Source organism: Hesperophylax consimilis, chromosome 9 (assembly GCF_061612785.1).
Source record: "Hesperophylax consimilis isolate HC1 chromosome 9, BYU_Hcon_1.0, whole genome shotgun sequence".
Lineage (NCBI taxonomy): Eukaryota > Metazoa > Arthropoda > Insecta > Trichoptera > Limnephilidae > Hesperophylax > Hesperophylax consimilis.
The window spans coordinates 15879119-15903764 of NC_142844.1; the positions used below are offsets into that span (position 1 = coordinate 15879119).

The 24646-nt window shown below is 33.0% G+C and overlaps 2 protein-coding genes across 2 annotated transcripts; both read left to right on the top strand.

The window, feature by feature from the left end:
• The first annotated feature begins 287 nt into the window (after positions 1-287).
• LOC149420966 (phenoloxidase-activating enzyme 1-like) lies at positions 288-12863 on the top strand. The gene is made up of 7 exons (XM_089635315.1): positions 288-476; positions 4909-5120; positions 7524-7704; positions 9189-9282; positions 10225-10424; positions 10576-10671; positions 12119-12863. The coding sequence occupies exons 1-7, from the start codon at positions 413-415 to the stop codon at positions 12421-12423; spliced, it is 1152 nt and encodes a 383-aa protein (XP_089491441.1). The 5' UTR covers positions 288-412; the 3' UTR covers positions 12424-12863.
• A 1559-nt stretch (positions 12864-14422) lies between these two features.
• Positions 14423-20461, top strand: LOC149420967 (uncharacterized). The gene is made up of 5 exons (XM_089635149.1): positions 14423-14531; positions 16602-16657; positions 18238-18402; positions 18992-19150; positions 20252-20461. The coding sequence occupies exons 1-5, from the start codon at positions 14423-14425 to the stop codon at positions 20459-20461; spliced, it is 699 nt and encodes a 232-aa protein (XP_089491275.1).
• The last annotated feature ends 4185 nt before the right edge of the window (positions 20462-24646 follow it).

Genomic DNA, 24646 nt, shown 5'->3' on the forward strand with positions numbered 1-24646 from the left:
CATGAAAATAAATCTGAATGCTTTTGTAAATTAAACGATATCATATTTTTTAGACCCGAGGGGTTAATATTTTTAAGATGATAAATATTGTTCAATATTAAAAGGCTTATTAATTTTTATTTCATTAAAAATAACTGTACGCCACTGATGCATGGTCAAGGCACAGCAAGCAAATAACCTTACACGCTATCGCAATGTGGACATTGTTGGGAATTTCCGTGTGATTCAGTTCGCATAATATATACTAGCCAGACTTAGTATTAAAACTTGTTTGGACAAATAATAAGTTTACCTCGATTCGCTCAGTCCGCACCGAGGATCAGTTACCGCTAAGATGTTTTAAAGTGATGACCAGTGTTCCTGAACTTGAACGAAAATATCAAGAGCAATCTGAGTTAATATTGTTTTAAGGATGGCGGTGGTGCATTTTTTAAGCCTCTTTGTGTTGGTGCAGTTTTTGGCACTGACCAATGGACGTAAGTTGTTACTGTTTTCATTAAATCAAATGTTAATTTCACTCGATCCAATGTTTTCGTTTCATTGAATGTATATTTTTTAATTTTTTTTTTTCAAACTAAGTGGAAAATAAAATGTATTCATTGGATTAACGCCAATTTAATTAACCTACTAGTATTCTTACTGTCAATTTTATTGTTTTAAATATTGATTACGAACTTCTAAAACAACAAAACGTTTTGTGTTTATCCAATGACATGTAATTATAATATCTAAATAATTAATAATTATTACGTACTGACCAAAGATTAATAATTTTATTTTCAAACCACTCGGAGAAGATGTCTAAGGCTTTGAAATACATAAATTTTATATGTACATGCGTACGTACTCCTTTTGGTTCAATTATTTAGTCGTATAACCGGTTATCGTACGAATCAATGACAAACTTACATGAAGTAGATACTTATCCACTTATGTACTTTTATATGTATCCTCGACACTTTATATTAATGTGCCAACCTGTTTTAAAACACGTACGATATAATACAGTGTGTTGTCTTTTTTGACTAATGTAAAATTTAGTAAAAAACATTTTAAATTTAAATCACTGATTACAAATTGTTTTTTTCGTGTTTAATTCGTAGAAATCAATTTAATTAAAAAAATGAAATTTATATTAAAATAAATATTGTAACTATTTACAACTAAGAAATATTAACTTGAGGTTATTTTGATCACTATCCGAGTATTATTATTATTAAAGTACCCCACATAAAAGAGAATCTATAGTCACAGTAAATCAGTTCAACCGGTAATAAATCATTTTAGACATCACAAGAATCATATAAATACGTCGTCTCAACGTGGCCTAGCCACAGTTTTAAAATGGCCTTGGACGCCGAAACACCAGTCATAATAATAAAATCTAAAATAGGTGCAGAACTAAATAATAACATTATTAAATTTGAAATGAATAAATTATTTTATAAATCAATTATGTATAAAATAATTTTGTTGATCCAGTAAACTCACACAGAAAAAGCGGTGTATATTTCATCATATCCACACAGCTCATACTGAGAAGTGGAAACGGAATCAGATGATAATTAAGATATAATTTATAGACTTTTTAAATTAAGTGAATTTTACGGTCGAAATTCATACAAACGAATTGCACTTCAACGTAGCGGAATAAAATAAACAACTTTAACCTACTTCAAGGTCAAAACGATTATGATTATGATGTTTTTTTTAAAACTTCTTATCCTTTGTCCCAATTATATATTTGTTATCAAAATATACGTTTATTATTTAAAGCAAGGAGATAATAACATATATCATGAAAGAAAAAGGTAATGTTGTGGCAAAATAAACAAGGCAGTTAATTAGGTAAAATGGAGTAATTCTAATTAATTTTCATAGTTGTTCTTAATCCAAATGAAAGCTAGAATTAATCTGTAGAATAAAAACAGAAAAAAATATTTAATATTTATTTCTTATGATCTTATGAGATCAGCATAATAATAATAATGATAATAACGAGGTCAAAATTTTTGCGTCAATGATTTGATGATATTTTATTAGCGAACACCTTATGAGAATTGGAACCTATATTAATGTATTCGTATTAAGGCGATGCCATAAGTAGTAATGCAAAATCATGTGTTTTTGGTTTGAAAATTTGGTCGCCTAGAAATGTTTCAGATGCATTAATTAAATACTGCGAGTAGAATACATCTTGGCCTTTGAAATAATCGAGTGTTTTATAGATAAGTCTTTTTATAAGCCCAGAAAAAAATAATGTATAAGCCCTATGAAAACTGCTTTAAAGTTCAAAATCTCCTACTTACGAACCCATTTTCGGTTATGATTTTATTGTATAATGTGGCAAATTAAGTTATTTATAAAATGATTGAAAAAAAAAAATATTTATGCCTGAACATCCACAAAGTAAAATAAAAGGCACTTTTTGGCCATGCTTTTTTCTTGGTGTTAAGCGGGAATTTAAACCTTATCGCCATCTACATAAGGGTTGTTATTGATAGCGGCTCCATCTAAAATATTACACGACGTAGTGCATCCCCTTAACCTATTTTCTTATTAACTCCTGCTTTTATTTATGCACATGTCTAAAAAAACATATCATTTATTTGTAAAAATAAAGATGCCGATGAATGGACAAAATATTTAAGATGATTTCGGATTTGATTTTGGATTCAATAACACGCAATGGTGATGTTTAACTATTCATATCTGCAAGAAATTTAATATTATTTCGTTGATTTTGTGATAAGTTCATCGAAAACATATTTTTTATAATTGCATTGGCCGGCATTAAATTGATGTAATGATATATAAGCCTTGTGTATTTATTGTTTTTGTGTTTAATTCGTAGAACTCCATTTATTTCGTTTGATTAAAAACAAATTTAATAATATAATTATAAATTTCAGCAAGTATTTTTTTGGTTTTGTTATTGTTACAGCTGTTTCGGCTTTCAAGGCCAACAATAACAAAAAACAAAAAAGTACTTTCAGAACTTAATAATCATATTATTAATTTTGATTTTAATTAAAAAAATAAACCTTGTGAATATCCTGTTTATTATTTGTATGGCCAAGATCACAGAACTGAGGCCAAGACTAATATATTATGATGTTTTATTTCTATGGAAAAAATCAAGATGTACGATAATTACTAACTCCAGTGAAAATTAATTTTAACAAACATTTTAATAAGTTATTTGAAAATAAACAAAAGATTTATAATTCGTAGTGGTTAGCCGTGAAAATCTTAACTTAATCTTTTCCACCTGGAAAAAACACTCCGAATTCAGTGTGAAACGATACTCGCAAGCAAACTGAGGTCAAAATCAAGACGATTTCACTACACACTCAACTCTAGCCAACCCGATATAGGTCCCGATTTCGGAGTTTTTTCGATTTCGGAGTATTTGTCTAATCACGCGGTGATCAATTGAGCGATCTAGGATGCTCCCCACTCCAGCCCCGTTATTGCCCCCGATTCCAGGGAGGTGTGTAAGGCCTTTTAGAAAATATATACTTTACGATAGAGCGGTGATTGGTTCAAGACGTAGCTTGAAGTCTATTTTCCACCAGGAGTTTTGAATTTATTTGTAGATGTACCGCGCCACGCGTTGCTGTTGCACATTCTGTATGTGCAGATAGAGAAACAATAGCGCATGTTGCTTTCACGTCCAACAGATGGCACTGTTTAAAAAAAACATGTTTTTACCTGTCAAAATTTCAAAGCAATCGATGAAGATTCGGAGATTTAAGATTTTGAACAAACGAACATTTGCATTTTTTTATAGAAAGATAAATTATTATATAAGAGAAATTAAGTTAACTTATATGTATTTTTTAAATGATGCAGCTAACTTGACACAGGAATGCCCTAGTGAGTTGTGCAGATTTTTTTTTTTATGTTAAAAATTATTTTCTGAATATATAAATAAAATTAATTGATATATCCTTGATCTAATGGTAGGAACAAGTGAGTCAACATTAATATATCAGTTTTATCAAACTGTTAATTTATAATTTCAAATAAAAAAATAAGAAGAAAAATCAGTTAACTTCAACAGTTTCAATAAATGGAATAAAACTCATAATTTATTGACTCCAAAGGAATTCTAAGTCTAAAATGAATACACCACAAAAATTTTGCGTTGGACTCTTTCAATGATATTAATATGATTATTAAAGACAGGTGACCAAATTGTAGAGTTAGTATCTAGAATGCTTCTAACGAGAGATGTATCCAGAATTTTTAGGTTGTGAATATTTTTTAAATCGTTGAAAATCCTTATCATAAAATCCAACATAATAATTTATTGCAATACAAGTTGTGTTAAGCCATTCATAATTGGTTTAAAAATGTAATAATATATTTATAATACGTTGGTAATTATATTAAGTAGCTTGTAGATTTGAGGTTATTAGCCCCTTATACCTTGACGAATTTCAGGATTCTTATTGTCTGGCAAATAACATCAATTTAACACACTTCTTCTTCTTTTAAGTGAGAGATGGTCGATATTCGGCGACCGGATAAGTCATCAAAATGATAATTCATCACATCTTTAAAAAGTTATATAAAGTCATGGAAAGTGATGATTTTTTTTTATTAACTGGGTGATGTAGGTTAGGTTAGGCTAGGTTAGGTTAAGTTGAAATTTTTTTGTTCAGCATTTCTAATGACTTTATATCACTTTTTAAATGTGTGTTGAATTGTCACTGTGTTGAGTTATCATGGAATCCGATATTCCTTTCTCAGTTACAGAGAACCGGTCACTTTGCTGTCACTGGAACCGCAGATAGTATTTCTCCGAGTAACCGGTTCTTTTTGGAATATTTATTAACCCACAACCCTTATAAAAAATATGTGTTTGATTTGAAATAATCATAAAACAATAATTTCTTTCAGAAAATAATCTCGGAGACAGCTGCTCCATTGGCTTCACTTTGCAAGGAGTCTGCCAATCCGTTTATGATTGTGCTCCGATAACTCAGGCATTGAGCGGAGGTCGTCCGACAAAGGAAGTTGTCGATTTTATGCGCCGTTTGCAGTGCGGATTCCAAGGGTCTACCATCTTAGTCTGCTGTTCCCCAGAACTTAGTTTTGCAACCCAAACAACGGTCAGTATTATGAATACATTAAAATAGGCAGAGATCAAAGAAACAAAGGGAGATATGGCATGGAAGCGTGCCGACTTCCAACCCTCTACGACCAAGCTGCACGGACTAAGCGGCGTAACCAATAAAAGTTGCGTTTGGTATGTTAATAGAAACAAAGGCGGGGCACCGCCGTACAGATATGCGATTTGCTGTACTATTGGTGAACGATGCTGGTGAGACTTTCATTATGAAAAAAATTATGGGTGTGGTCTACCTGGTATTGCGCAGTTTCTTTATCCTACGGTACTATAAAATGTGGTCTGCAAATAACTGTCACGATCTGAGGCCCGTTTAGATTTTTAAAATAGGTAAATAATTGTTTTTCATTTTTATGCCCTCGAAATGAAAAATGATTCATTGCCCTAGTATTATAAATAAAAAGACGTCGAAAAAAAACAATGGAAGAAAGCATTGATGTATTATATTCCGTCGTATATATATTATGTCGTGTTTAGTCTATGGATGAAAGATATAAATTATTATTTTTTTATTTTTTATATTAACTCCACACAGGAGGCCCTGAAGAAAATAATTTCCCTCAGGGCCTATGTCATCTTTGGGGATGCTGTGTGGAGGGTCTTTTTGTGGACAGAAAGGAGTGAACATGGGTCTTGAAGAGTCCCATGTTGTAGGAGGGAGGAAACACAGAGGCCGGCAGTTCGTTCCACAGCCGACCTGTTGAACTTATGAACAAATCGTAGAAGCGACCCGTTCTCATGTGATAAATGTCAACCGTGTACAAATGTTGGGCGTGTATCCCGACTACGCACCGGTGCCGAAGGGATCAATGACGCTAGTTCCTCAGAGCATCTTCCATTGTAATACCGATAGAACAAGGACAGCATACCTACCTGACGCCTGTGCTCTAAAGATTGCAGTCCGTTTGTTAAGATTGGGGAATCTATCAAACGGTGAGGCCGTTTTTGCACACAGTCAAGGGTTTTTTTCAGGTATTTAGGGGCTCCGGACCAGAGATGGCTGCCAAATTCGACAGTAGGGCGCACTTGCGATTTGTACAGGGTCAGCAGTTGTGTACTATTAAAGTATCTGCGGGCCCTGTACAGTACGCCCAGCTTCTGAGAGGCCAACTTTACTCTGGCTGAGCTGGTCACTTATAGTTACACCAAGCATATCAATGGAAGGCCTGTTCGGAAGATTGCTTCCGTTGAATGAGACTAGATTATCATTTAGATCCCTTTTAGACGTAATCAGACAGGATTGGGTCTTTGAAACATTAAATTCGACGAGATTAATAACGAAATTATTAGTTTTAGGTACCTATGTTTTGAGGAATTGGACCAGGTAAGGGCCTTATCTCTCTTTCATACTGCAAAATATAACATAGTTACCGATATTTGCTCGAAGATCACACGGAGTAAAATGGAAGTATTATAGAATTTTGTTTTTCAATTTTTTTAAACTATTAGATCCATTTTAAAAATTGTGATCAACACATTTTTTCAACTTATTGATAGGTAGGTACACAACTCATAAATTTGAAGGAAATGAGACCAATATTGTGGTATCCCACGTCCGGTGTAATGTGGTGAAATGTAAGCGCACTCTCTTGCTTCACCAAAAAGTATTTCTCGAAAAAACATAATTTTTTGTTGAAAATGAATGTGAAGTTATTTGTCAAAGATATGAATGTTGTCCATATACTATTTCTGACATTAACTGGAGTTATTATTTTTTCTGCGTGATGCATGGGAGGAAGTGGAAAGTTTTTTTTACCATATTCGAATAAAAATATTTATTTCTGGAGGGGTGATGGACAAATCCGACATGTGCGAAAAATGCGTTTTCATCTATCATAATATACTGCACCAAGTAGATGGTCACTTAGTGTGGAAGACCTTTCTTTCTATAACTTTCAAGTAAGTTAACGGAGAGTTTTGCGCAGGAATACTAATCGCTAACCCTTTGTACATTGGAAAAACGTTCAACTGTTGAGTGTTTGCAGCCATTTCTGGTCTGAACACCATAGATATCTGAACAAAATGTATTGACTATGTGCAGAAACGGACAATCCATCCGATTTATTACACCATCTTAGCGAACGACTTTGTTACCGTCGTTATAACACATGCGTCGGTTGAAAATGCTGTGTTTTGTTCAAACTATATTTGAACGGGTGAAATTCTAAAAAAATATCTCTGTTGATATCTTTGGCACCAGTGGATAAAGCTGAAATAAATAGCAATTTCCTGCTAAATATGTTAGTGCTTGAATATTCATAAATTTCTAATATTGATTTAAAAGCTCGTAGTAGTAAACAAAGTCATGTTACAGCCTATTTATTTTTATCTTATTACAACTAACTTTATCTTGAGGTTACGTGAATATTTTCATCTCATTTTGAAGGCACCAACCACATCGCGACCGACCCCCCGCCCCACTGTCACCCAACCTAACACCCCCTTCGATGAAAGCCTCCTGCCCAGCTCCGGAACCTGCGGCGGCAGCCTGGAAGACCGGATATTGAATGGAAACCAAACGGACATTAACGAATTTCCGTGGATGGCCCTCTTGGGATATACGAACAGTAAGTCATTCCGGAAGAGATGCAGTTTTGTCTTGGCTTTGATTTGCGATCTTGGAATTGCTCGATTAACCTCCATTGCGATGAATTAATGGTTAACAATATGAAATAAGTATTTTCATTGATAACACGTTGACTTCTAAAGAGGTAATTTGATCATGTAAGATTCAGCTGCCAAAAATTTTACGTTAACCCTTTCAGACCTGAATTAAAACTGGTAGTAGTAGAACATATTTATTAGTTGATAGCAATAGGTAGGGTTATTTTATAATTTTTGGTGATTTTTTCCAGTAGTTTAGAAGTTATTGCATTTCATTTGTAGGAACATTAGCTGACAGGGGGCGTGTTTCACATAAAAGACGAATCGTACACGGTTTATAAAAAATATACCATTTTATTCAATTAAAATATCGAAAAAGTACACTCAAACGTACGTTTTAAAAAAATGGGGAAAAAGTTGGTCACAAGAATTCCAATTGTAAATGTAAAAATGGTTACTGCCTAAACTATTAGCTTAAATTCAATAAAAATATCATGCAAGGTCAGTTATACCAGTAAATGAACAAAATAAAGCTGCCAACTTTTATTCGCTCTAGATAGGGAGGAAAAATTCTTACATCTATGCATTTTCAAACATACTCGCACATTCGGACCGAAAGAGTATTCCTTATTTCGTGCTCATATTGCTCACAGGCATAGAGTAACAAATCGTGAAATATTGAATATACCTACCACACAATGTAGAGCTTAAAAGATACATTTCTTAATTTTTTCTTCAATGTTATATAATAACAAGTCCCGTTACACTACTGGGTAACAGTTGTTCCACGGGTTTTTAGTAGGTAACGATAAATATTTATTGTAATTATTGAAAACAATATTAGTGATATTATTAATAGAAAATTTTAAGACAGAAAAATCTGAAAATATGCACATTTACAAAAAAAAGGAATTTAGAATCAAAATAAAATATTTACAAAAAAAATTCAAAAATCAGAGAAAAACACGATTAGTAAAAAAAAATTTTATATAATAACCATTTTTTTAGCAAGCATACAAAAAATGAAAATTAGTTTGCAATATTTTATTAAATTGAACAACATCTTTTTACATTTCTGGGACTATTCTAAGGATCTTTGACATTATTTATTTTGATATCTGGAAATTAAAAGTTAATCTTTGCAGTAAATATTGTGTTATGTGCGTGTACCACTATTTTAAGCCACAATATCTCACGAACACGAACAACTATACAGTCGATATTATATTCATTACTATGAACCTATGGCTTGATTAAGATAATTGAATATGTAAAATACAAATATTTCGTTGCTTGTCCAGTCTACTGCACCTCTGCAAGTCACCGTTCTTGTTTATTTCTTGATCATCACTATTTTTTAATGCTGGTACTCAAACAAAATCAAGATACCAAGAAGAATTACCAAAATAAAGTGGGTATTTACACATTGAATTTATATTTTTTTCAGGAACCGGATCCTTGGTCTTTGAGTGCGGTGGAGTGTTGATAAATAGTCGCTATATTCTCACAGCCGCACATTGTGTGGATGCTCCTCTCAAATTGTGAGTATATTAAATACAATTAAACAAGTGCTCAGTTCCGGCCCTTAGCCAAACGGCGCCTGGCGCGAGTTAAATTTTGAAGCACCTTGTCAAAATAGAAGACGCCTAGGTAGTCGATCAATGTGATCATTAATATGTGGATGATTTGTATGTTTTTGTAGCGCCGTTTTTGTGAAAAATAATCTCAAGGGCGGTGTGGTAGGACTGTTGGGTGTTAGGTATTATCAGCGCCTTGGCTATTCGGCGCTGGGAGCGGACTGCTCCAATTACGTCCGCATAGGATCGGCCCTGCGAAATACTTAACTAACAGGTTGCCGATGTAAGGAAATATGTTCAAAAGAAGACATCAATATTTCAATTATATTTAAATAATCATGTTGCTTTTTTACACCACCGGCATAAGATACAATTCACCATTATGCTTTTCAAATGCATAGCAAATAGAGACTTATAACATCATAGATAATATAAACGAAGGAGATAGGTTTTGAACTATTGTTTGGTACTATGGAATCCCACCAAACCGCTTTTCTTATTTGACATATTCAATACCAACTTGGCAAGTTTTGTGGATCATTTAAAACATTTATTTCAACAATACTCCTAAACACATCATGTTATCCTACAAATAGCTGTAGTTTTCTGTTTATGTTTCTTGTGTTTGTATCTATGACTTGTTGCATAGCTTTTATCAAATGTAATTTTATTCTTATTTTTTATGTTTCAAAGTATTTTTCAAATTAAAATTATACTACCAACCATGTAAAAGCTCTCTGGGCGTTAAATAAATAAATAAAATACATAAATTATTTGGTTAGCACAGAAACTTTATTATTTTTTTTAGCCGGCTTACATTACATTGCTGGCTGGCTTACAAAAGACCCACAAACTTTGAATAACTGATTTTCATATTTTATTTATTTATAAACCTTATTTTACTAGGGAACTTGTCCGCCTTGGAGAGTGGGATCTGTCAGTAACCAGCGACTGTGTTGGACCCCTCCAATTTCAGACCTGCGCTCCTCCCCACAAAGATTACACCATCGAACAATCCACTGTTCACCCCGGATTTGCAGTAAACAACATCAACAGAAAAGATGACATCGCTTTACTGAGATTGTCGGAGGAAGTGGAGTTTACTGGTAAATATAAAAATACAACCTATTTAAATCAATATTTAATCATAACCTGATATTTACAATCTTGATCAAGTGAAAACTTCGTCACAATTTTTTGGTTGTATGCGTATAATCGTATAACTAACCTTGAGTGTAAAATTTGCTTTTATTTCAGACTTTGTTAGTCCGGTTTGCCTTCCAACTTCCCAAAGTGAACCTCTGCGGACTGGTGACCAACTTATGGTTGCAGGATGGGGTAGAACTCTCGAAGGTAAATACATCAATTTCTTATAATTTATTTAAAAGTTTTACAAATTGTAGTTATCCACTGTTTCAGTATCGAGTTATTACAATATATATAAATAAAATAGGTATGTCACTTCTATAATTATTTTTTTATTATCAATATAAAGTTTTTTTACAGGTCTTTTTCGATGTCTGTCTCACTAGGATAAACCTGTGTCGAGACAGACGTGTTGAATACATAAATTAATGTTTACATATTATTTGATACATATAATATTTCTTAAAATTAAATGATAATGTGCAAAATGATAAAAAATAATAATAATAAATGATAAATTGGTTAATCAGCATCTAGTACATACTTATGAGGTGATTGTTATAAATTATTTGATCTTGGATCTGTCTTGACTGAAGATCCAAGACTTGATGTCTGTTTTATATTTCGAAAAAAATTCTTTCAGTGTAATGGCTAGTGGGAGAGCATTATATAGCCTTGTTGCAAAATATCTAAAATTTCTCTGGCCAAAAGTTGTTTTAGCGAAAGGGATTTATAAGAGATTATGTCCTTTGGTTCTAGTATGAGCAGTTTGGACATTGTCAAAAGTACGAGTAGTTTTGTGTTTGAAAAGGTATGCTAGTATATTTTTGGCATAAAGTTGCCTAATTTCCATACCACAGATTTTCCTAAAAATATTATTAAGCTTACGTGAATGAGGCAAGGAGTGTGTACCTAGACCGAGTTGTTTGGCGGTCCGTCTTCTCTGTCTACCCCTGCAGGGAAACGGCGTGATGGTTAGTTAGTAAGTGAGTTGGTCTTACCTGTTTCAAGCGTTTTAAAAGGAGTTCCCAGATAAGCGAGTTCCTTGTTTCGGTTGAAATGTATTCAGGAAAATGACATAAATGTAGATAATTGAAAAATTCACCTAATATGGGTAAAATATTGAAATTTGTGTAGAAAGAAAAAAATTAAATTAGAATTTCGGACGTAAATAAGAAAATTTATGCTTTCTGGATGTTATATAAAAACCATGTTTTTGTATTACAGACTCATGAAAAGTACTTTTTTTTATAAAAAATGCTAACAATTCAACAATGGTTCTCCTTGTAAGGTGATAAAACATTACTACTAACCCATTTACACACAGTTACTGATAATTACTTTTTTTTCCAATCTTTTCTGTAAATTAATGGCATAATATTTTCCAGGTGTTAATATTTAATTATCTTATAATATTATATAGGTGACCGTTACCTTTAAAAAAATTGTGTCTTGTTCTGTTTTGTGTGTCGTTTAGATTTATTATTATTAGTTCTTAGACGAAGTACGATACAGTAAAAATGACGGAATGGTCGGATTAGCTCAGTGGTCAGGGCAAACCAGCCGCAAATAAAACGTCCTGGGTTAAATTCGTCAACACAGACATTGGAGAAGTGATTAACATCTTTATTTAATTTCGTAATTTTTTGTTTAGGAGCTAAGAGCAACATTAAGCTGAAGCTGAGGGTTCCCCTCTTCGAAAAAGCGGCCTGCGAAAGACTGTTCCGAGTGGCAGCCGCCATCCTGACGCCCCAACAGGTGTGTGCCGGGGGTGAGTTTGCCAAGGACACCTGCAGCGGAGACAGCGGGGGCCCCCTCATGAAGGTGATGCCTGACGGAGACTGGACCTCCGTGGGCATCATCTCCTTCGGGGCCGGCTGTGGGAGAGACGGTTGGCCAGGCGTCTACACTGATGTATCTAGCTACATGGATTGGATTAGAAAAAACCTTAGGAAGTAATTTAACGATAACAGCTAATGATAGTGCCAAAAATCTTATAAAATAAAATAAATTTCATGATCTAGAACAGGGGTCTCCAAACTACGGCCCGCGGGCCGTATCCGGCCCGCCAGTGTCTTCCATCCGGCCCGCGACATCTTATGACCAGTGTCATCAAGGACCCGCGACAGCTAATAGCTAAGACCTTGCTCAGAAGGGGCGAAAACTCTGCGAATTTTTTCGTGCGAATAAATAAATATGCTCGTTGGCGAGGTACTTGGCACCAATACATTGCGTCCACAAGTATCGCGCGAATATATCAAGAGGATTTTTTTGAAAAATCTTTATTTGATTCGCAATGATATCAAGGTCTGAGAAACGAGTATCGAAAATTATCTTCAAAGCTACGTTATCTAAAGCTATATTTTCATCCCTGAAAATTCTATTGTCTACCCCCCCCCCCCTAGGACAGAAAATATGGGTGTCTAGAAATTAAAACGGTTTTGGCCCTCCGAACTCACTGGAGTAGTCAATGTGGCCCTCCGGCTGAAAAGTTTGGAGACCCCTGATCTAGAAGGAGAAAAGTAGAGTGAAAATTCAAAAAAGCGTCATGCCTTTACAATCTGCCTAAAATGTAAGAATGTTAGTTTTTGATGTTGAATTCACCAGGTAATCCATGTAAAAAATTGGGAAAATATCATGAATTGTTCACCACATTTGAAGTAGGTACCGCTCAGTGGAGTGCGGTCCATAAAGGCTGAAAAGCTGTGCCAACCCTATAGTAAACGAACCATAAAAGATAATAAAAAAATACAACAATTTATAACCAAAATGTATTTTTCCCTGAATCTACCAAGGAACTTGAACGCTCATTTAAACATTAAAAAAAATAAAATAAAAAACCTAGGCTTTTATTATGGCAAAAAATTAATTTGATAATTACCAGTAATTTATAACTTATTTATTCCTACCTTCTGAAAAACAGAGATAAAACAATAATTAATCTGTGAACCGTAGACTTATGGTAATGTTGAGAACTCCGAATTGACAGCTTGCCACAGTTGCAACGCTCATGCGCTCTGGCGAAATAAAAAGGTACTATTAAACACAGCTACCATCTTCACAGGATTGACCGGACACGGAATACAGATATTTATAGACAGACAAAATGCAAATATAATATAAAGTAGGTGTATAGTAACAGAGCATTACGAGGCCAGAGCAACTGAAGTAGTTTATTCAAAGATGCACTTTCAATGATGGAAATATATTGGTATTTTCTTGTTGCTTTTTCTAAATAGTCAGAGCCAGACGAAAACATAAAGCCCACGCTCTCAATAAACCATCCCTATATGTGAATTATGAATTGTTATACCCAAAGAAGCCAAAAAATCCGTCGAGTCTGGACGTGGTGTCGATAAATTTCATACTCCGGATGAAAATATTTATATGGCCTTAAAGGTAGACAGATTGTGGAAAAAGAGATTTATTTTTTTGTTTCGCCATCAGGCTTGTCGTCATAATACATGGCGCCAGCAAGATTTATGATACTGGATGCTGCTTTTTGGAAACAACATTTATTTTCATGACCCTTGGGTAGTTTTATACGAAGTGAAGTTCTCTCCTATAGCATTTTGAACGGAGCTTAATATTATGTTATTAGATGATTTCAAACATAAATTTGTCGTGGTATATTCATTTGGAGAGCATTTGCAACCTTTATTTTAGTATTATTTTTTATTAAAGGTGAACATATGTGTAAAAGACAAAGTTTTATACAAAGCACAAAGGACAAAACATTTTGTAAGCAATAATTATTAGCCTGAAACACAAATTTAAATTGATAAAATCTTTCGAGAAAAAATAAATGCACCGATGGGAAATGAACCCCCACTTTCTGATTGCGGGTCAGGTGCACGGAACAAGGGTAGTTTTTGTTCTAATTTATGTGAGTACGTATCACACAAGAGTCCCAACTGCTCCAGACCGTTTGGAGCCAGTGAGATTATTGCATGTCCAAATGAGGTATGTTGTGGGGCTAGGCTACTGCCGTATCTGCTGTATCTCTACTGAGAGGGGAAGGGTGTGGGGAAAAGGACGGCGAGAAAGTACTTGGTCATTCGGATGTGGTAACCAAATACAGCTAAAGCCATTTCAAGCAACGTTTCGATTTCGAATGGTGTTCTTCAAATACAGAAAAGTATATACCACTTTGGAACGTATCTCAAATATAAGTGTTATGTCAGTACTTTGAAATGAATAAATGAATGGGAAGGAGAGGTAGTTTTGGGAAGGAGAAAAGCATGAGGGGTGGGTAGAAACTGGGGTCAATGTGTTCAGGAGTGATAGACGTATGAATCCATCCCTCTCACTGCGGTGCAAGGCGATGAGTCGAAAGGGTCGGCTGGAGAGGTCAAAGCGTCTCCCTCAACCAGTCTTTCCAGATCCGGCCCACCACTAATCAGGTGTCACCAAGACCTCGAAAAACCTCACCCAACGATTCCGGGAACCCCTAAGTCACCAAACGTCGTAAACCACTTGGGGTGACCTAGGGCAGGGGTATTGGTTATCCAATAAAAGATTCAAGGGGCGGCGGTACCGAAAACAGCCTCCAAAATGTATGATTTTAAACAGATAATGTATGAACATATGCACCAGCTTATGTACAGTGAGTGGAGCAAACGGTCAACCGTTTACATTCCTTCATCAATCGCTCATTTGTTCATTCCTCGACTTCTTGCGATTAAAAACATACCCAGCCCTTGAAATATTTTTTTTATCATCTAACGAATACATTCTTCTGTATTTTTGTAGCTGTAGCTACTTGATTTTTGTTCCTTCTTTCTCATTTTTTGGTGTCTAGTAGTTTTTATTGCAAAGATTAAATAAAAACTTCCTTTTGGATTACGCGAATAAAGCGTCATGAAGATATATTGTGTAATGTGGGGTGAGCCCTTGTAAAGTACACGAGGGTTAAGGGAGGGTTGCTACGAGGGGTGAGAGGGGAGCTAGGGATGTTGACAACTACTGTGTGCTCTAGTACAAAAAGATTAATGTAACGCGATTGCTGTGGACTATTATTTATTATTGAACATCAGATAGCAATGACCAAGCAAATAACAATTATATAGCTACGAAAAACTTTACTTTGTTTTGACAGAATTACAAAATAAGATATATTCTTTAAATGTTTATGACAAAAATATTGTCATTGAGGCATTATTATGCACTGAGAATACAAATATAATAATGGGTTTTTCCAGAATGCAAAACGATATACATTTTGAAATAATATAATAGAAACAGAAAAAATGTGAAAAATATTAAGCACGAAGATTTATGGAAACACCCTTTTATGGAGGATATTTGACCGTCCCCCATCTTCTTTTATGTTTTTCTGAATATTTTAAATACGCAAAATATTTAGAGTGTTACGTATAACGCTTTGTCAGGTTGTACTTTATGAATGAATAACAATTATTACAATATTATTAGGACTTATTATTATTAAAAAATCATAAAGAAAAAAACTATAAATGTACCCATGGTCGGTGTCTAAATTATTTATTTACGCCTTGAAGGCTTTTACATGTATTCATTGTCATAGGTAAGTTGTTCAGGAGAACTATAATAAGTGTATATTGCTAAAAATAATAAACTGGGTATGAACGATTTAAGCTACTCGTATGTTATTATAGAGATTTCTGTTGTACATAGAAGGTCAATTATTGTATATAATAACAAGGTTGACACAATATGTTCAGAAAGACATATAAAAGTTGAAAAAATATGTTTTATGCATTATATTATCATTTTTCATGAATATCACCTCAAGGGCGCTTTTAATGATGAGTTTTTAATTCCTGTACACATAATAATATTTCAATGAGTGGTGTAAATTGGATTCGCAAAAGCGGAATTTTAAAATAACAACATGTGTTTAACAATAAAATTCCACAATCATAAAATGTGTACATGCTTCTAATTGACACGCCACCATGTCAATTATTAAACACGAATACAATATTATTAAAAAATGCAGGATATTTCATGATATTCAATGTTGGGACATCATTATAATACGGTGCTCCCGACCGACAATAGTGATCTTGATATATCGAGATTTCATATACGATTTCTCTCAAATTTAAAAGCGAAACTTTTCGTCTTAACAATGAAATTATTGTGTGTGTGTTTAGTCGTATTCAGCATTGTTAACTCTGCGCTTGCAGGGAAACGGAAACCCCAAGGAAAGGTAAATTATTTATAATTCTTTAAATTGATCACTAAGCTTTTGTAGTGACATTAACCCCCGGGATATTCTGATATTATGTCAGATTCATATCTATTTAGAAATATTTCCGGTTGACATTATTTCACAATATTTATACACATATTATAATATAAGTACAATATTTGCTCACTTATACAATATTTATACAATATTTATCCACATATAATGCAGTTTTAGAACGTATCTGGAAATTAAATACTACTTTTGAAAGCAGAGGAATAACTCATTCAGGTTTTAATGTTACAAACATATGTTGCAATCAAAAATATTTAAATTTTGCAATAAAAAATATTTAAATTTTGAAATTAATAAATATTTAAATTTTGAAATAAAAAATGTAAACTGAAAAAATGCCAGTTTATACGATCTGAAATACATATTTTAATTACACGAACATATTATAGGTTATTTATTGTCAGTTAATTTTTTTCGTTTCATGTAAACGTTCACAAACTTTGATGAATCTTTCGCAAACATGCAAACAATGGCGGTCGATGACTTTTTGGAATATATTAAAATTATTTGAAAATGCTTATTTATAAACTTTTAATTGCAAATGCAAAGCGTGGTATTGCCACTTTCTCATACTACTAAAATCATATATCTCACACTAAAGACATAGATTGACTTCCTTGGGTTCTTCTCAGTTCATACTGCATAGTACACAATATAGATGTACCGTGTATTAAAAGGCACAAAAATATCCAAGAAATATTTTTATTTTTAAATATGTATTTTTACACCACATATAGATAAAAATTATTACTTGTTACGATGTGATGAAGACAAAATAATAAAACCTTTTTCTCTCATAAAGAGATAAAGCCTCTTGTGTTTGGTGAAGGAAATATATCGAAGAATATATTTTTTGAGGAACAATGGGCAAAATTTTAACATTATATGTGTATAAAATTTTTAAAAATATATATGAAAAAAAAATTAATATGAAAAAAACTTGCTAATTAATTTACGGAATATTAAGTTTAAAAACTGATTCATTTCATTGTTAGGTGCTAGTTTTTTGTGCTTTGAGTTAATTGGTGTTTCATTTTTTTGCTTCAGGAGCATCGTACATTATATTTATTTGAGCATCAATTCAGATTATTGGTCAGATATTAAAAATAAATTATCTGTTCTCGTTTTAATGAAGTTGGAATATATTTTCATAGCTACTTTATGAGTTCTGACGAAAGGACTTAATTTGCTAAGAGCTGTTTTTTTTTTAATACTAAATACTTATGATTGTATAACTAATCATACACGAATAATAAATAAATTTAAAGCAGACATTTTAATCGCATACAGTATAAGGTCTGGATCAGAGATATTGTATTTTAGCTGCGAGTACGTCATGAATAGTATGTTATCATAATCTACAAACATGTTTATGTTCAGAGTGCAGTTAATTGTGCCAATTTCAGCAATTATTCAAAAATGTCAATGAATATTTAAACGTCTTAGAACCAATATATTTTTTGTGCAAAAAAGTAGATTTGAAAATGATTATTATTTGTTAAATGAACTTCGTGATATTTTTTCAGCTTGAGTACGAATTGAATTTAAGTGATGATGGTGTTAAATTTTGTAAAGGCGATGGCGAAAACCTTATTGACGTAAGCGGCTTGACGGTGGAAAGGGACACCCCCTTGACCACAGTCTTATCTGGAGGCTTTGAATTTCTGGCACCAATAATGCCGGGAACTACGGTGAGTTTAACCAATAAATAAATGTTCCCAACGAGAGCTCAAATGGAAAATGCAAAAAATACTTCGATTATAGTTCACACATGTACATGGTTTTATATGGTCACTGAAGGTAAAAACTAAAAAGTGTGTTGTGGGCGTATCAGTGTGCCCGAAATATGTTAAAATATCTTTATATTGGTAGGAATCACGCTTCGGAGTTTATATCTTTTTAGCAATTGTGGTAAACAGTATTGTAATGTTTTGCGATAAAAATGTTGAAAAAATGTTTTAATCCGTGTAAGGTTTAGATGAAATAATATAGGCACATATTAAATAAATAAAATGTGCTTAGTATTGAAACCCTGATTCCTTATAGACAAGTCGCAGATGAGCTGGCTTGGTCATATATTGAGAATGAAAGAAGACAGAATTTCGCATGAAATATTAAAGATATATGGAAAGTAACTCCAGATGGTATTTGAGAGGAGATTGGGCTTGAATGAGCGAATGCAGCTAAAGTTGTACAGAACAAAGATGCCTTGTCGAAGTGATGGGTTCCTGATTGAAAAGAGTTAGGGAATAAGATAATGATGATGAATTTTGCTTTCAGGCGATGTTAATTGTTGAAAAAGAAACACCTCAGGGCAAGGTTATTGCATACACATTCGAGTCTGCAGATTTATGTCAACACGTTCCTACGGAGGGAATGCCTTGGAGTGTACTGGTAGATGCAATGAAATTGGACACGAAAGATTGTCCTTTACCGGCGGTGAGTCTAGGATTAGAACCTTAATATATATAACAACAATTTTACGGGTCTCTATTTTTACTATAATTTAATGACTTTAAACACTTATTTTATTAATTATTTTTAATGTTAGAAAAATACAAGCGACTAAAGATAATTTTGCCGCAACCCAAACGAGATTTTCTTTGCCCGGATGCATCATCCCATTTGTCGTAAGGTTGAGACATTCTGCGACGACCAAATAACATAAATTAACGATATTATAAGATATCACAAATTTGGAAATCTTTTGCTAATCGGGCTTTAGCTACTGAGCTATTTGCAGTTACCTAAAACACAAGCAAATTCCCCTAAAACGAACTATTATTTTATATGTAAATCGGCTTTTTTTTAATTTTTTTATATTTTTTTAATTTTTTTTTTTTAATATTTTTTTTTTTTATATATTTTTTTTAAATATTGAATACCTCACAAGAGTCCCAACTGCTCCCGTCTGGAGCCAGTGAGACTATGGCATCCCCAATTGGGGGATGTTGTGAGACTGAAGGTAAGTGGGGAAGGGAAAGAGGAAGGTGGGGAAGTACCTGGCTATTCAGATCTAGTCACTAAACACGGCTAAAGCCATTTGGAGCAACGTTTCAATTCTGAATGGTGGTCTTACACCAGGGCGATACTGGTAGTATCTTCCACTCTGGAACGTGCCGCAAATATACTATATATTATTTTAATTATTTAATTGTGAAATAACACAAATCAATCAAATAAAATTTATTTGCACACGCCGGGTTCGAACCCGCGACCTTCGGAATGGCAGTCCAATGCGTTACCACTGGACTATGCCGGCCGTCAAGCATGGCTGGAAGCATTCACCTTTATTTACTGCAAGCGATGTGATTAAACTTCTGCGCCAACGCAATTGCGCTCTGATGAGAGATTCATTTTAACCATTGAAGCACAATGTTTGTTTTATACAAGCCTTCTACTATTAGTTTTTCGTGTTCACATAATAAGAATACAAATCATCAGTAACGCAGACCTTTGATCAATAAATTTGGATATCATCATCCAGATGTTGATTGCAAATTAAGGTTATTATTTAATTCGATATTTTAATGCTTTCAGAGAGTGTACACCATGGACGCTTTAAAAGTCGATCTATCAAAAGCCAGCACTGTGTTGACACATGAAAATGTTGGAGATTATTCCGCAACCGTCCAGTTAACCCACAAAGGAGATGGACTGGATATCATCGAGCACTCTGTCGCCTGCTTCGATTTCACATTTTCTGTTGCTGAAGTGAGAAAAGCAGCTGAGGAAGAAGAAGAAGAATGATTTAAAGATTCCCCTAGATATCTGAAAACTTGAATGTTAATTATTCTGGAAATAAAAAAATAAAAACAAAATTACTGCACCCAAGTTTTTTAAAGTCATGGACTTAGTGGGAGGGCGGTAAGTTTCATAGTTTGATTCAGGTACACTCACTCCCAAACTTGTTCATAACTTTATCCTTCCCCTTCCCATTGTCTTTTGCTTTAAAAGATCCCCAAATAGGGTTATAATAAGTAATAATGTAAAAATATAATAACTACTACTAAGTACTTATTTAAATAATTATCACTCTGTGCACCGGATGCAAATTTTTGTAGGTATTGTAGGGCAGCCCAGGTTCTAGGCTTACGGTTAGTGGCTAATCCAGCTAATGTACCTATACAATGGTAGGTATTTTAGGTCAGTCCATTTTTTAGGCTACTGGTTAGTTGCTAATCTTGCTAATGTAATTATACAATTGACGTGATAAAAAATTGAAAAGAATCCTGTAATTTTGAAATAGCTATCTACCAGATAAACATATGAGTATATTTATAGTTTCACTTTCTCATTTTATTCCAGGTAGTTTATAAATATACAAAAGCTATCTTCATAATTATGTACACGATGTGAGCACTATTAGATATTGCATTATTTATTTGAAATAGGTATACCTATAACACCACTTTGATAGTGCTCATATTACAGAAATATCAAATTATGATTTTACATTATTTGCATCATTTGTAGACCTTCAACCACATTAATTATTTTTGATTGAGTTATGTTGATTAAAAATCTTTTATCAAAATGTTGCAATCCCAATAAATAATTTTCTTTCCCTTGTGTTTCTTTCATGTATTACCTACAGTACCAACCTTTTACATGGATTTTAGGTGGGATCGTCTTCAATATGGCGCAGATCACACAGACTCCCGAAAAATACCCTCATTTACAAATGCGTTAACAAAAGTGGTCAAAGCTTCCCTGAAGCACCAGCGGACATGTGCTAAGGGTGCGTGTTCAAAAAGCAACGCACCCTTCAAAAACCCACCTCTTGAGTAAAAGAACACGTTTTATCCATTCGTTTTTTCTATCTTTTGGTTCATCTGACCCTTTCTGCTTTTCCCGCAAAACTTTCCCTTCAAATCAAATAAAATAGAAGTGGACGGCAGAGGACGTCTAGAAATTCAACAACCTTTTTGATTTCCCCGTAATTCTAATGTTCCAATTTGTTTTTTTCCCAGAACACCCTCGTCTTTTTTTGGCACACCATTAGATTAATTTGACCGAGGGAGGAGATTTGTATCTACCTGAAGGGGGTAAGAGTACCTATTCATTACTGTGCCGAATTGTTAATGAATGGAAAGTTGTGTTTACCCAAAACTTCAATTTATTTAAAAGTTGCACTTGACATGGGTAATTTTATTTATTATTATTACACGCCCTAATGGGCTTTTACACACTACAAAGTATAATAGTAGAGTATCACAGTTATTATAAATTCTACAAAATTAAAACAATAAAGGAAATATAATACAACGAAAAAAGAAAAAATATTAAATGTTACAACAAAAGCATATAACAAAATAAGATACATTAGTACAAATGATAAGAAGTCTCACATAAATAGATATTAAAAATATATATATTTATTGCGGAAATTATAGATGTCTATTTGTGTCTCGATATATAAAAGAATTGAAATAAACAATATTTATATTGATTATTTTTAAGATGGAATATATCTCCCAGATCAGAGTATTAATTTCCGAGACTGTGAAGTCTTGGAATCGGGGAATTTTGATAAGACAGTGGTCCTGGTGTTGTAAAAATAAAAGGGTAGTGAATTTCGGCAAGATTTTCATGGTATTACGGTTATTATTAAATAAGATTTTATTTTGAGAATCAGCTATGCCATCCAGATTCGTCCTTAATTTCGACTGATGTGCATTTTAAATTTCACTTAATTACGACGAATTGAATTAAAAAAATATAAATTTATTTGTCTCCTGTCCAAAAGCAGCTTCACAACCAGTCAAATTGCAATAGCTTGAGATAAGCATAAATTTATAAAAAAAGTGTATTAAAACGCGTTTAATTTAGTCTTTAAATATCTGATATTTCTTACGTTCATGTTTCACAGAATTCACTGAACCTGATAATATTTTTAATGACCCAATTCAATAATTGAAACCATAATTTATTCCATTGCTTTCAAAAGCTTTAATTTGTCACAGCTTGCCCAAAATGACGCCCAATCCTTGATGAGATCGAAAGTAAAAAAAAAACGCTCTTCAAACCAAAACTTAACTCGCGTAGCACGCAACACAACATAGTCAAATGAATAAAAAAACAGGGGGTATTTTAAAGGTTTTTTTTTTCATTCCACTCTAATTGTTTTCACATGTAATGAATGACTGTCAAATATGAAGGGAACAATTGCGATTTATTCACCCTATAATTACGTGTTCTAATCACACACGTTGGCGAAATTTTAAATGTTTCATCTATTTCGATGAGAACGAACGTAATTACTTTTCGTGGCAGTAACTTATTGCAATTTTAATACAATAGCATTACCTACCTACCCGTTTATTATTCGCATAATGTTGATAGAAACAATTCAATAAAGATTGCATGTGATAAAGTTAGAATATTTTGTGAAACAAAGCAGACCCATTTTATTCACAAATGGGTAATGTGTTTTAAACATTTACATGGATGGTGTTTTTTATTGATTTTAAAAAAATTACATCATGGCGTGTTGTTATTGTATATTAAGAGTGAGGTACCTAGTAGGTAGATAGTTGATAAAAAACATCGAGAAAACCATGATTTGATAGATCACGTTATTACGTGAATTAATCATATTCAATGGAAATCTATGATTTGATGCAAATAAAATAAATAATCTTCCCAATTTTTGGTAAAATGTAAAAAAAATTTCGTTTTATTTGTTTGATAGGTAACTTTCTTTGCATAAGCCAAGTTTAGTGTTAGTTCAAATTTAGAAAGGAAAATAAAATAAAAAATAAAATCATCAATTATCACCAAAAAAATCAGTAAAGAAACATAAAACAATGTTCGCCTATATTTTTGTCTTATAATGTGTCGTACTGTAAATCATTGCAGGCAATTGAACAATTAAGCTTTTTTCCTTTCTAATTCCTAGTGTAAATTGGCTGTCATTGAGGTAACCTTACTGCTTACTGGGTGCAGTACTCAACAGATCTACACATTCGTACCTGTCATGCAAAATTCGACTGTAATCTGTAATATTATTATGCGATCGTCTGGACGGTCTGGGCCCTCTGATTGGTCGAATTCAAATAATATGTTTCGGTTAAATTCCGCTAACTTGAAAATTAAGACCCAATTTCATACTAAAATAGGATCACCAGATTTCTTCAAAAGATTATATCTGATTTTATATTGACATGTTTTCTAATTTCTAAAATTTCAAAATTATTTATTTGCGATTCTTTAATCCTGAGTGAAGTATTTTAAGACCTGAATTTTTATCGAAAGTGTGATCATCATTCAAAAGATGATTTGCAAACTCAGATTCACTATTTCCATAAAGCCCTGAGATGTTTTTTAGTTCTGACATCAAAGTTTCTAATGGTTCTACCTTTGTAAAAGAAATTACAATCATCCCAATTGAGTTCATAAACTCCTGATTTTTTTGTTTGATTTTCGCTATCTTTATTGTTAAGAATATATTTCTTCATTTTGTTTAAAACGCCGATTGAATATTACCAGGAATGTTTTAGTATATAATTTTATAACTATCGATATCCACAAACAGAATTCTACGCCATTGTTTATTTCTATCTTTAGAAATAGGGTAAAAATACCGTTTGAAGAGAATATGTTTTATTTTTTTATTTAGTCTTTCAACTATCAATTTATTAGAATAACCGTTATTAAATGCTATTTGTCTTATGAATATATTGTTTTATGGTTATATGCTATTTGTTTTTTTCAGGTCTTAAAATACTTCACACAGGATATAAAGAATCGCAAATAAATAATTTAGAAATTTTATAAATCAGAAAACATGTTAATATAAAAGCAGATAAAATTAACAAGAATTTTTTTATGAACTCTCATTTAAATATTTTCCCACATAACTTGTTTTTCATATTGTAATTCCTAATTCTTATAAACCCAGCCAACTCTCACCCCTCCCCCTCCTTCCACTTC